This window comes from Diospyros lotus, chromosome 12, assembly GCF_014633365.1.
Source record: "Diospyros lotus cultivar Yz01 chromosome 12, ASM1463336v1, whole genome shotgun sequence".
Lineage (NCBI taxonomy): Eukaryota > Viridiplantae > Streptophyta > Magnoliopsida > Ericales > Ebenaceae > Diospyros > Diospyros lotus.
In genome coordinates this window covers 9,777,823-9,792,756 of record NC_068349.1, presented here as the reverse complement: position 1 = coordinate 9,792,756, position 14,934 = coordinate 9,777,823, and the positions used below count along the sequence as shown (strand labels likewise).

At 36.1% G+C, this 14,934-nt stretch overlaps 1 protein-coding gene across 3 annotated transcripts in view; it reads right to left on the bottom strand.

Annotated features, from left to right (window-relative positions):
* LOC127814276 (uncharacterized) overlaps positions 1-14,934 on the bottom strand; it is a 174,586-nt gene that overhangs the window by 79,957 nt on the left and 79,695 nt on the right. For all 3 annotated transcript variants that reach the window (XM_052355686.1, XM_052355687.1, XM_052355688.1), the window contains 8 exons: positions 14,438-14,727; positions 14,257-14,341; positions 13,859-14,164; positions 13,078-13,440; positions 12,491-12,980; positions 3,779-3,942; positions 1,038-1,200; positions 652-921 (listed from right to left, as the gene is read on the bottom strand). In XM_052355686.1, coding sequence (XP_052211646.1) covers positions 652-921; positions 1,038-1,200; positions 3,779-3,942; positions 12,491-12,980; positions 13,078-13,440; positions 13,859-14,164; positions 14,257-14,341; positions 14,438-14,727 — 2,131 coding nt within the window. The remainder of the gene's footprint in view (positions 1-651; positions 922-1,037; positions 1,201-3,778; positions 3,943-12,490; positions 12,981-13,077; positions 13,441-13,858; positions 14,165-14,256; positions 14,342-14,437; positions 14,728-14,934) is intronic.

Sequence of the window (14,934 nt, the reverse complement as noted above, 5' to 3'; positions counted from 1 at the left end):
TATGGAGACAGTGTTGGAACTTTATCTCATCATTTCCTAGCTAGAGGGTTGCATTAGCAAGGGCGTCCAACATAAAATTTTGCCACATTGTTCTTTTGCATAGATTTGTATTGTAAATGTGACTTCTAGAAGTCAGTTGATGATGTTGAAGAAGATATACATATATCATAAAATTACAAAGAAACTGAGAAGACTGGGATGCCTGGACAGCCAAAGATTTTTTCAGCCATTTATATATTGCCCAGAGAAAAAGTGTATCTGCTTTGTCTGTTTCACCAGAACTACTTTTTGAAAGATAATTCATAGCCATTTCTAATTTGCAATGTATTCAGGTACCACAATATTTATAATGCTTATCCCACTGTTCACATTTGAGGATAGTAAAATCAGTTATCACAGTTTCTTCACTGTTTCTATCAAATAGTAAACCACCAATTCAACTAAAAGCTTAAGTTGACAGAGAGAAGGCCACCACCTGTCTACAACCACAATTGATGCAGTCAATATTAAAAATAAATAAATGTCAAAAATCACGATTTACGTAGCCATGTCATAAAATTTTTCTTAGAAAGTTTCCAAGAAGGAAACCAAAAAATTCGATAATGTTATATCCAAAACAATGAAGAGTCAAAAACAAATAAAACAGCACACCTCAGCTTCTGCTATAATGATTGTAACCATTGTTCTAACTTTCTTGCAAAGGACTCCTTTCAAGTGTGAGTCCAACATATTACTCCATACTCGAACTTTTAGAGGCTTCATATCTCCAGAAGGCATCTTTATTACATTAGGAAGTCCCCTGATTTCAGTAGCTCTAATAAAAATTTCTTGACCAAGTTTGTTCTGTGGAATTATATGATAATTTCTCTTGTGATGGATGCCAATGAATGGCCTTCCATCATAAGCTGGTGAAACTGCTTCCTGTTAAAATAAGCAGTAAAACAAAAAAGCTCTCATTAGTAGAACAAAGCAAGTTAAATAACACAAAAATTGTGGTATACTAAGACACGTGTTCATAAGAGTTAAAAAGAATTTACCTTTTCCCTATAGGACCCATGGACATGACTAAGATTGTTCCAACTTGCATAAGCTTGAAAAATCATATTAGCATTAGACACAGAAACATTCAAGTTCAGATCTCTTGTACATGTAAGACGTAATTGAGAAGCAGAGCCTGGAGCATTGTGATCATACTGGTACCTGTTATGAAATACATATCCATCAACCAAATAAACTCTTCTTTTTCCCATACCAATCAAATAAATTCATATCAAAAAAACTGAAGCACATCAAGCACAAGTAAACAACAGGAATAAGGTAAAAGGGATACATAAATTTGTAGCAAGCACATACTTTTATAACACCTAAGACAAGGCAGAACTCAAGTGGCAAGAGAGAAGATAATAGAAGGATGGTGACAAGAACATTGATCATGGAAGAAAAATGAAATCAAAGAAGTTTATGGCTGGTATTGAAAGATTAGAGGATTTTGACAATCAACTAAAGCTACATTAACTTCATCTAAACCCATTTTTTATCAACAACAACGGTGGGTGAACTTCAGATTATTTCCCACAAGTACTTCCTTGTTCCCGTACTGACATTTTTATTTTATTGGAAAAACATTGTCCATCTTGTCCGTTGTAGGTGCCAATCTAATCTTATTTAGAATTCTTTGTTTTTTTTTTCTTATTTTTCCATGGCTGCACATCTACCATAACTTCCTCACCTTAGTTATGCTTGTATTTTATGTCCAATAAAAATTTTCATTTAGCTTTAAATGGATTTTATAATCACATAAAATAGTAGAAGCACTTCTCCACTTTAACAATTCCGCCACAAGCTCATTTTCAATCTTTTATCTTCTCTTCTTTTTGCACAATTTATGTGAGATATCTGAGCTAATATTTTCTTAGAATAACATAATCTTCAGGTCTCACCACATCACCATCCAGACTTCTACTTACTAGTATCTTGCTCAAAAGTTATGATGCATTTATATAACACTCGCATCTGAGAAAGTGTTGCTACTTTAGAAGGTTCCTTCCAAGTTACTTAAGAAACATTAAAGTAGTAGATAATAGAAGGGTGTTTATGCAGGGAGAGGGGGAAAGCAGATCTTTCCGGTAGGAAACCAAAACAACAAGAATAGTCATCTAAGTCAAAGCTCTAGTTCCCAACCATCTAAACAAGCATGACATACAAAACTGAACTGAAGATAGCAAAACCTTGCAGACACTAAGAACCAAATTTCACCAACTCACACTCAATAACATTCAAGAAAAAGTACTACCATGAACCACCCAACTCACACATGCGCATTTCAAGAAATCAAGAAAAACATAGGCAAAAGTCACACATATGGATGAAGAAATGCAACATGGGTAAATAAAAATTCCACTAAAACTTCTCAATGAATATGTGTGGTCTGTTCTCAATTTTGAATAGCACAATTTATACACTAAGACAATGAATCTCAGGTTAAGAAAGATTTTCTCCAGAGATAATAGATGGCAGTCCAATTTGCTTCATCTAATGGTCAAACAAAACATGCAGGCTGCAGCAACAGAAACATTTATTATTCTTGTATATCTTCTTTTTATGAGATCTCTTAAATAGTCCAGAAAAGACTAAAGTTCTAAATTTTCAAAATCTTATCAAAATTACATAATCAATTTCAATAATACAAGATGTTTTGATTTAAAGGAGATAAACTATGTCTTGTGGTTTATCCCTCCTTCTCCCTTCCTCTTCCTTTTCCACCTTTCTTCAGCATTTTCTTTTCTTTTTTTTCCCAGAAATTTTTATTTTATGCCTTTCTTTGAGAAATCTTCATCCCATAAGTTCAATCATTTTCAACTACTTTCATGAACAGTTGAAGTTGTTGAATCACACCAAATTTAGCAACAAAATGAAATGTACAGCAGACATGCCAACTTTGGTTGCACCAACATAATTATCTTGTAATTCTCATTATAAGATAAATTACAAGATCCATGTCATCTTTGGCTTCTCCTTGCTGAGTCTTTGATAGTTTGAAGGCTGTTCTAAAGGATGACTGGTTTGAGTGAGCAGAAGTAGTTTGTTTTGTTCATTTTTTCATGGCAAATGCCGTTCAACTTGGAAGCAATGGGTCTCCGAGGTGATGTTCCTGTTTTTTGAATATTTACTGTAATCAAGCTTCAGGTCAAATTTTGGTCCGGCATCAGTCTCTCCTGGCTATTTTTTATTGTCTGGGGGTAATGATTTCTGGATGTGTCTTGGTAGTGATTCTGTCATCATGGGGATTTTGACTTCAGTTTCTCATTCTCTGTCTAGTTCAGGTTTTCTTGGAGTTGTTCATAGTATTTAGGGCTGTTGTGTAGCTGCTTCTAGTGACCTTGCTTTTATGCATTAATATAATATAATCTAACCTTCTTTTAAGAAAATCATTATAATTAGTAATTTGCAGATAGAACTCCTACAGTGTAGTTATTTTTGGCAGATGGTAGTGACTGCTAAAGACCAAACTGCCTGTGCCTAAGCCCAATGCTTGATCTATGAAACAAAAGGCAACATTTAACATAGCAAATAAAGAACACTAAGAAACAAGAATACTCAGGCATATCCCAGTGCACTTTGAGCATAAAATTGGAGAAATCCTAGCAATGATACACACCCCCATTCCAAAACATGTTAACTGTATCCATGAATATAGATTTCTCATCAGTAATGTAATCTAATAGTCACTCTTTAATGCAACTGGCACTAAAGTGTAAACTCATATATAGAACATCACCTTAAGAATCCATCAACTGGCTCAACAACTGGCTCCCAGGTTTCATATTTGTCATTATATGATCTGGCTGCCAACGAGAAGCTGATTGTGGAATTCAGGTTGTCGGGTCTTCCATGTAAGCTAAATCCAATCCCACTTAAGGAAATGTTGAACAATGGGACCATCTGCAAAATTACAAGAAGGATAGAAGAGTAAATTTTCACAAGACGCAACATTATGGGCCACATACAAGTATAACCTCAAACATTTCACATGGCTTGCAGAACATTGCAAACTATATAAAGTTCTAAAACCTAATTAGCTAAGAGTATGTTGAAGATAAAAGACTTCTTCAGGAAAAAGACAGAAACATTCAACATTTAATCCAAATAGCAGCTATATAATGAGGACGAACAAAGCTACCTTCTTCACATGGAACAAAATTATTAGCATGTATTATCTACTGACACAAAATCTCTAGAACCTTAAAATGAAAACAAAGAAAAGAATTAAAATACATAATCAAAGAAACAGAAACAGGTAACTTCAGGGTGGGAGAGGGTGTGGTTTCTTATGATGACCGAGGCCAAGGATGGGAGAACATCCTGTGCCAGCGACATTGTCTTCCAACTTACCAGAAATTTAATAATTAACAAAGTGGAATCCTTGTACCTATCCTTCCCCTTTCCTCAAAGAGAAAGACTTTCCACTACATAATGAACATAAAATGGAAATGTTATAGTTATGATTAGCACAAGGACTAGAATGTAAAGATAAAAAAAAAAAAAGTAATATGTTTTTGATGACAACCAAGTTCATCAAGAAAAACTTTTAAGAAAATATTTTTTAAAAAAGGAAAGTCAACAAAACAAAGGAAGCCTTAAAAATTCGCACTTTTGCATCATGGATGCAACAGTTGTATCTATAACCATTTTCCTCACAGTTGGTCATGAAACAACAAATGACCATGTGGAAGCATACGTATTTGTGTATTACTACTCGGATGGCTGTTCTCCACAATCAAAAAGGATGTTCTTGCACAGGTGATTCATTCTGAATCATCTGCTGAGGTATGGAGTTCCTTAGAGAATCTTTATTCTCGACAAACTATTGCTAAGTCCTTCCAGTTAAAATAGCAGCTACGATCTCTTAAGAAATGAGCAATGTCTGTGAATGATTATGTTCTCAAGATTAAAACTATAGGACATTCATTAGCTGCAATCGGAGAACCTTTAGATGATAAGGAATTGCTTCTTTCTATTCTAAATGGTCTTGATCATGACTACGAAACAGTTGTCAGCTTAATAACCTATCAAATGGATGAGATCAATATAGAGAAGGTGCAGTATTTGTTGTTAATGCATGAACAAAGGTTGTCATCTAAGAATTCACCTTTGGCTGCTTCTAATTTGATTCAGATCTACATATGTCCTCTGCAAAAACTGTTAATGTTGCACAGTCAACTAGAACTGGTGAATTTGTTGCTAATAGAGGAGGTTTCATGCTTAGAGGAGGAGGTTTTATTAATAGAGGAGGAAAAGGACAAGGTAGATCTTCAAATAGAAGAATTTATTGTTAGCTTTGCGGAAAACTGGGGCATTTTGTTGACAAATGCTACCATAGGTTTGACAGGAACTTTCAACGAATGCCTAATCAAGGTTTTGGTTAGTTTAATAATGGTGGTCAGCCAGATTCTAAGGCGTTTATGGCTGCTTTTAGTGGTTCTAATGGAGTTTACATGAATGATTTAGGATCAGTTTCAAGTGGTGCTTACTGTAGTAATTTTTCTTCTCCACAACTTGATAACTTGTCTCATTCCTCAGCATCGGTTGTGGATGGATCCTGCTTGGTTTGTTGACTCTAGTGCAACAAACCATATCACATCTAACCTAGACAATCTTTCTATCCATGCTCCTTATACTGGTGACGACAAAGTGGCCATAGGAAATGGTAAGACTCTACCTATCTCAAATATTGGTTGTAGCAATTTATACACTCACCAACAACCTGTTTCTATCATTTCTTTACCCAATGTTTTGCATGTTCCTAGTATGCAAAAGAACTTACTTAGTGTTTCACAACTCACTTGTGTTCACAATGTTATTGCTGAATTTCATGCTACTTCTTGTTTGATTAAGGACAAGGATTCCGGGAAAGTGCTACTTCAGGGAGGTCTTAAGGATGGATTATATCAATTGTCACCAGCTCTTGCTCCTGGTGCTTCCAGCGTTTCTGTTCATCCTCATTCTTCAAATGTTCATTTGTTGTCAGCTTCTTTCAGTTATAATAAACCCGGCTCATTTGTTCATGAGCAGCCTTCAAATACTCAATGTAATACTGTTAGTTTACAATGGCATGCCAAATTAGGGCATCCATCATCAAATGTATTGAGAACAGTATTGAATAAAATTCATGTTCCCTTTTCTAAGTCTGACTTATCCTTTTGTGACTCTTGTAAACTTGGTAAACTTCATCAGCTTCCTCTTGCTGATTGTGAAATTAAGGCCACAAAACCATTAGAATTGATATATTCTGATTTGTGGGGACCCTCTCCAGCTTTATCTACTGAAGGCTTTCGATATTATATTGTCTTTGTGGATGCCTAAACTAGGTATTCATGGATATATCCTCTCAAATTGAAATCTGATGCCTTATCAGTGTTTGTCACTTTTCACAAGTTTGCTGAACTGCAGTATAATTCCAAACTTAGAGCTTTGCAAACCGATAATGGGGGTGAGTTTAAGGCTTTCTTACCTTATCTTCAAAGCTAAGGTATTCAACCTAGATTTACTTGTCCTTATACACATCAACAAAATGGTGTGGTTGAGAGAAAACATAAACATATTGCTGAAATGAGACTCACTTTGTTAGCTCATGCTAATATGCCATTAAAGTTTTGGGTTGAAGCCTTTCAAACTGCAGTTCATATTATAAATCTCTTACCTGCTTCTCCTCTCAAGTTTAAAACTCCTTTTGAACTGTTGTATCACAAATCACCAAATTATTTTTTGTTGCAACTTTTTGGTTGTGCTTGTTTTCCTTATCTTAGACCCTATAACAAGCACAAGTTTGATTTTCATACATCCAAGTGTGTTTTCATTAGATATAGTCACACTCAAGCTGGCTATAAATGCTTGCATCCTTCAGGAAGGGTATATGTGTCCAGGCATGTTCAATTCAATCCTATCGAATTTCCTTATACCTCTTTGTTTCTTGCATCTTCTTTTGTTTCTAAGTCCACCTCCAGTGAGTTTCAATGTGGAGGATCTACTGCTGTGTTTTCTTCTTTTCCATTTTCTTCTTCACCTCCTCAAGTAGCACTATCTCCTGATCCTGATCCTAATCCTACTTTGTCTTCGTCTTCTTCTGTTCCTCAAACCATAACAAGCTCTTCATCCTTTGCTTCATTGCCAGTTTCAAATCCTTCCTTAACTAGATCCAAATTTGCTTTTGCACCCTCTATTCATCCTATGGTCACTAGATCTAAATCCATAAACAATTCTATCTTTCCTCATACTCTAGTAAGCACTCTTGAACCTGATTCAATTCATAAGGCTCTATTAGACCCACGATGGGTTCAAGCCATGGAGGAGGAAATTTCTGCCTTGCATTGCAATCGTACTTGGGTTCTTGTACCATTTTCGAAGGATATGAATTTAATTGGGTGCAAATGGGTGTTTAGGGTCAAGTGTAAGGCTGATGGCTCTATTCTTAAATACAAGGTCATATTAGTTGCAAAGGGATTTCTTCAAAATCCTGGCCTGGATTATGGTGAGACATTCAGTCTAGTTGTAAAGGCTCCTACCATTCGGGTGTTATTTTCCTTAGCTGTAGCTTTTGGTTGGGATGTGCAGCAAGTAGATGTAAACAATGCTTTCTTAAATGGAGACCTATAAGAAGCTGTGTTTATGGCCCAACCAGAAGGTTTTGTTAGCTCTTTGTTTCCCTCACATGTTTGTCAATTGAAGAAGTCTTTGTATGGTCTCAAACAAGCACCTAGGGCTTGGTATAATAAGTTGAGGATGGCTTTAAAGAGCTGGGGATTCTCTAGGGCAACATCTGATACGTCTTTATTCATTAAAAGGACCTTATCCTATGTCTTGTTTATTCTGGTTTATGTAAATGATATATTGCTCACTGGTTCGGATAGTATGACCCTTAAATCTTGTATTGCTGATTTGGATACACATTTTGCATTAAAGACTCTCTGTTCTGTCAATTATTTTCTCGGATTTGAGGCTTTTCGAGATACAAGTGGACTGTACTTGACTCAATCTAAATATGGTTTAGACTTGCTGAAAAAGGGTAACATGCAAGACTGGTAAACCTTGTGATACACCCATGGTTTCAGGTGTTTCTTTGATTGATGAGGGTGAAGTGTTTCCCAATCCATCTTTGTATAGAACTCTCATTGGATCTCTCCAATCTTACCTATACACGTCTCGATATTGCCTTTGCTGTTAATAAGCTAAGCCAATACTTATCTGTTCCTAAAATACAGCACTGGACTGCATGCAAAAGGCTACTTAGATACATCAAAGGAACAATTGGATTGGGCTTGTGGTTCTCTTCCTTTATAGGTGATTTGTCTTTAAAAGTTTATACTGATGTAGATCATGCTGGCTGTAAAGAAACTAGGAGGTCAACTACTGGTTTCAGTGTGTTTCTTGGAAACAATTTGATTGTGTGGGGATCTAAGAAGCAATCTGTGGTGGCTAGATCAGTAGGAGAAGCTGAGTATGGGGCTATAGCCCTTGGGAGTTACTAAACTGTTGTGGCTGAGATTTTTATTTACTGAATTGGGATATCTAGTGCATGCTACATCAGTGGTTTGGAGTGATAACTTAGCAGCAAAAAGTATGGCTGAAAATCTTGTGTTCCATTCTTGGACTAAGCACATTGAGATCGATGTGCATTTTGTGCGTGAACGGGTTGAGAATGGTGAAGCGGAAGTTTGGTACATTCCTACAGAATTTCAGATAGCTGATATTTTTACTAAAAGTCTAGCTAGAGATCGTTTTTGGTTTCTATGCACTAAGCTTGGACTGAAGGTGTCTCCTGCGTAGAGAAATATTTCTGATACCTCATGTTTCAACAAGTTACAGATTATAGAATGTTCTTCTGCAAAAGAGTCTGATTTGAGGGGAAGTGTGGAAGCATAAGTATTTGTGTATTGCTATTGTTATGTTTTATTAGCTTGTTACGTGGTGTTACTTAGGCGCATAGGCACTGTTTATTTCTAAAGGTGTTTCGCTATTATATATATAGCTACACCTCTTGTTTGAAAAGTATGTAGTTGTTATTTTTCTGATTAGTGAATTTACCGAGAGTCTTCTTCCTCTCTCTTTCTCGTAATTTCATTTCTTTGTGCCCTAGCATTTCATTACAGACCATATTTGTAAGACAACCGCACAACATATGATATCATCTATACCAACCATGCCTATCAAGCATTTCAGCAGATGCTTCTATGTGAAAAGAATGTCAACACAAACAAAAGACACATAGAATACATGCAACCTAATCAGCACCTGTGCAATCAAGTCTAGAATTATTTCAACTTTCGTACTTCAGATTTTCTAGATTTTAGTATTGTGCTGGAGAGGTACATTTTAAGTGTATAAACTTTTAGTTGATAAGGTTAGTTTAGGATTTCTAGTATCATTCTTGTCACTCTATCCATGAATTGAGTAATCCCCACAGCATTTCTAGTACTGAAGGTGTTCCTTCTATTTATAGCTGGCCCCAATCCTGGACAAAGGAAGGTTACACTAATTGGATTAAACATCATGGATTGTAGACAAATGAGAAAATTGTTGGGGCATAACCCTCTCAGCAACACACTGTATTGCACGAGTACAGTGAAAAATTAGCCAGGGGCATTGCATCAATTGTAATTTTGAATCTACAAAAGCTTCTCATATTTTCATGGACAAATGCAAGAAATTAGTCTATGATCATAGATGGAAGATAGGATCACAGAACATCAGAACTTTGATAGAAAAGTTATGGAAGTTCCATACATGATGCTTGGGAGATAAATTAATGTTATTTGCCTCCAAGAGACAAGATGGGTTGGAGAGAAGGCTAAATATTGAGTGTGTCTGGAGATATAACATTTGGTAATCAGGAAAGGATTGTGCAAGGAATGGATTGAAAACATTTAAGATTAAGACCATAAAGGATGAGTAGCAAATGTGAAGAGAATAGAAAATAAGATTTTGTAGCTAAAGTTGTTCTAGGAATAGAAACTATGAACATTGTTAGTACACATGCACCACTAGTTGGGCTAGGAAAAGAGAAAAAGACAATATTGGGAGGATTTAGAGGGGTTTCTACAAGGAATTCCTAGAGGAGAGAAGATTATTATAGGAGGCAACACAAATGGTTGAGGGCATGGAATGGGTATAGAGATGTACATTGAAGTTTTGGATTTGGAGAAAGAAATAAGGAGATCAAAACTATTTTTAATCTTTTCACAACATATGAGCTCAATACAATTAATACTTGGTCACATATAAAAATGGCTTACCAACTATCCAAATAAACTACTTCATTATCAGATAAGAAGACCACGTATGTTGTATAGTTAAACCAGGAGAATGATACAAACTGAAGCCAAGAATTAGATAATCGGATTTAAACGATGAAAATAAGCTATGTTCAAAAAAAAAGTGCCACATTGGATTGTAAGAGGAGAGACTAACCAAATGTGGATTGAGATGACTAAAGCAATTCAAATACAACAAAAACAGTTATAAGAAAGTCAAAGGGAAAAGCACCAAATTGGAAAGAGTCCTTGTGGTGGAATGAAGAAGCACACATGCATGTAGATTCGCCCGCACATAAAATCAAGAAAGCTTGTTATAAGATTTTAAATACATCAAATATTGAGGAAAATTCTAGAGAGGAATATTTTGAAAAAAAGAAGCAAAAAGAAAGTAGTTAATGAAGCAAAGTAAAAAAGGTTATTAAAGTTTGTACGAATGACATGATATACAAGATGGGGCAAGAATAGAGGTTAGCTCAAGGAAAAGAATGAAAAACATGGAATTTGAACCAAATGAAAAGGACAAAAGACAAAAATCAAGAGGGACTAGTAAATGGCAATCAAAGAGAGGTGGAAGGAGCATTTCTCAAAGACATTAAATGAAGGTAGAGAAACTAGTAATATTTTGGGGCGTCTTGATAAGTCTTTTAAGTCTAAAGAAGATAGGAATTACATTGTCCTATAGATGAAATTATCCAAATAAAATAAAGGAACCATTGAAGAAGATGATGAATAGTAAAACAGTTTGACCAAATAATATCACCATATATATAAATGCATAGAAGAAGAGGACATTTTTTTCTTTGGTTGGAGAACTTATTTAATGTGATCCTTCCTTAAATCAAAAATATGCTAAGAGAGTTGAGACAGAGCATTGAAGTGCTTATTTATAGAGTGGAGACAGCATTTAAGAGTTTATTTATAATCATAAAGGAAAATTGTGCAAATTATAGATGGATCAAGATAAGGAGACTCTATGAAACAGTTTGACCAAATAATATCACCATATATATATAAATGCATAAAGAAGAGGGCATTTTTTCTTTGGTTGGCGAACTTATTTAATGTGATCCTTAAATCAAAAATATGCTAAGAGAGTTGAGACAGAGCATTGAAGTGCTTATTTATGTTTTGTGATTTTTGTTGTCATGGCAATGACATCAGAAATCACAGTTTTTACCTTCTTGGCATCTACTTGTTTGGTAGCATTAGTTGTTCTTGGTTCATGGGTTGCCATCAAGAACTACACCCAACTGACTCAAGTTCAACTAGACCAGCAGGAAGGATTAGATGATTGGAACAGGTAAGACACAGGGAGGACCAGAACAAGAACAAAAAATAAAACAATCAATACTTGAGTCACCACCAAGAACACAACTGGCTGCTAGAATCTCGGAAGAGCCGATACTTGAGTATCCACTAGGAACTCGACTCATTGCTGTGTCGGGAATCAACAAGATCCCACAACTACACCTCGAACAGGATTGTGAATAGAACAGTCATTAGCACACCAAGCACACCTGGAACTGGGCTCGCCTGGGCTTGGAACTGCACCTCGTAATCGGATCCAAGCATGACAAGGACTGCTTCAAATCGAGCAGAAGGGATTGCTCAACTAGGGCAAAACTTCGGGCAAACAGGCTGGCTCTGATACCATGTAAAAAGAGAAAAATATTCTGTATTTCTGTTTCTTGCAGAGACACATTACACTATTATAAATACATTCTAGATCCTAGGATTGTGTTTAGGATATTCTACTTCCTACATTTACAAAGTTGACTATCCTACATATTCTATGCTTACAAGATTGAATGCTCTAGTTGTCTAGTTTCTATATATCTATCTATATATATATATATATATAGTTTCTATAGATAACAAAAGGAATAGGTGGCACACCTATATCTGCCCTTTGTTTTTCTCTTCTTCTTCATTTTGTGAAGTCTATTTTTTTCAGCTACTTGTTTATAACCCAAGAACTATTTCTTCAGTCCAATTACATATATTCACTTACGCCAATCACCTACAATACTAGAAGCTTTCTCAAACCCAAACCCACCACAACCTAACTGCAGGAAATATTAGCCTGCCAGATTTCCTTGCCCTTGCATGCGAATCATAAAGCTTTAGGGAGAGCTCGTATTAAGCAAAATTTGAAAGCTATTCAGATAGAAAATCATTACCAAGCCACCAAAGTCATCAAAAAGGGCTGCAGAAAATGTTCCAATTTCTGCATCAATGACTGTGTCATCTGAACCACTCGGTAAGTGTGGATCTGCAGGCTTTAGAGCAAATCTTCTAGGAGGCTTCCTGAAACCACTACGGACAACAAAGGTTCCCAATTCATTACCAACAGTCCATATACTAAATGGTTCTTTTACAAACTTGACATCAGATGTATCCCATACACTCTCCTCCAAAAAATGATCCCCCGTGACCATATTGATGCGCAAGCATCTCAATGAGCTGAAATCAGATTGTTTTGGTGTGACCTTACATGCAATGCAACCTAAAGAAACAAAGCCTGGTGGAGCTTGGGGCAGCCAAAAAGAAATGCTTTCCATATGCCTCTGCTTCTTTATCTGTCCAACAGGATGAAAATCTATAGGATGCCTGAAAAGTTCATCACCTCCAGAATCATGGAGAACAATGCAAGAGTTCGGAGGCTCATACCTATATTCCGAAGGAAAAAATTGAAAAAGAGATGAATATTGGCTTATTAGTTTGAAAAGAAAAATCAGCAATAAACCCACAATTACAATTGACATACCCTTGTACAGCAATATCTCCAAAATATACCATTCCATGGGGGACTATAGGGCGCCATATTGATAATTTCTTTCTTGAATTTAAACCTTGATTCCACCATATCAATTGGAAACTAGCGACAGCTTCGAAACGCCATTCAGAGTTTACAGCTGATGGTCTTTCTGACTGAAGGGCTTGAGCATGACCAGAAGAGAATGCTTTGGATTCTGAACTCTTTGATGGATTTGAAGATACTTGTGGAAACCGAAAAAATATGTGATGCAATTCATAAGCTCTACCAATCAAGCTCAGATTTGAGGGATCCGCTGGCAAGAACGTTCCAAAAGAATTATCCACACGCCAGAATGCCAAAACTGATGAACGGCTGCAAATCAAATGATAAACTAAATTCAGATAAATATAATTGGACGGCCAACAAAGGATCCATAATGCAGTGGAACTGTAAATGGCATCCAAGCAGATGACAAACTAAGTATTCGATGTGTATCCAGAAGGTTGTAGCTAAGTGACATTCTTAGCAAAGACCAAATAACCATTCTCCTAGTAGAAATTTGCCAACATTTTTACTTGGATAAAAAGTTCACAATAAGAGGACATTGGCAGTGATCATTGCAATTCACTGAAGCTAAACATATTTTGGTTCACCAATTACAGGTGCTCACACCTGTCATGGAGTAACCAAACTCTTTATTTGTGATTGGGTCAACCCCATAGGGATCACATAGTGAATAGACATGTTAATGAAGGTAGACATCCATATGTAACAGGGAAAAGTAACATACGCGATGCTGGAGCTGATAGTAATACAATCCTGCAAATCACATGGAGAAACTAAAGACGCCAAGATGCAAAATGCAGAAGATAATGGAGGCTGCGTTCTTCCAGTAGAAACTACACAACCCAATGCAATATAACCTTTGGGTGCTTCTGGGAACCAAATGGAACAGATGCTACTATTGGGCAGACCTTGAAATTCAGAGACATCAACATTAGCAATGGGAGGCCAAATTAACTTGAAAGATACTGGTCTCTTGACTCTTGCAAGACTGGTATTCATGGCAAGAACTCCCTTGGTTGGTGGCTTGTCACTATCATGTGAAGACAATGTTGATAAATATACAGTTCAGAAATCTAACCAAAAAAGATCATGATAAGATATGATGTTAAGAAATTTACTGACAGAGGAGTCAAATAATCGCCAAGCACCGCAAAACCAGGTGGTGCATGAGGTCTCCAAAATGCATATACGTGGCCACTGTATGGATCTGCAGAACAAAATATTAGATGATCACTGAACTAAATGAAACTTTAAAAAAGATCAGAATTCTAGAATTGCCGTGATGAAAGAAAGAAAAACTTACTTTCAATTGTTCCAACTTTGTCAAACTCAGAGCACACCACTGTCATTTTCTTTGATGTCGTCCTCAAAAATGCCAAAATATCCTCTTCCACAGCTAAAAATAGTCTCAAGATGCTAAAAGAAAAATTCATAAAAATATCTGAGACAGAAAAATGGACATTTATCTTTCCAGAAGCACTAGAAAACTTCATGAAGGTATCAAAGGGCTCCAAAATTCTGATGCCATTGCTCTCCATTGTTAACCCAAGGGCATTTGCATTCATTTCCATTGTGTCGCCCTTCAGAACAAGCCTAGAAGCAACACAACTGCATGAGACGTCTTCTGATCTTCACCTAATGTTGTACTTTGTAAACTTATGTAAAGTTAATAGTATTAATTTTTATACTTCAGAGTCGAAGAATCTACAATTCATGAAAAGAAAAATTATGACAGCAGGTGCAATAGGAGAAGGGAAAACTTTGGATGTATGATATGTTAAAGGTACATCACAAATAAGC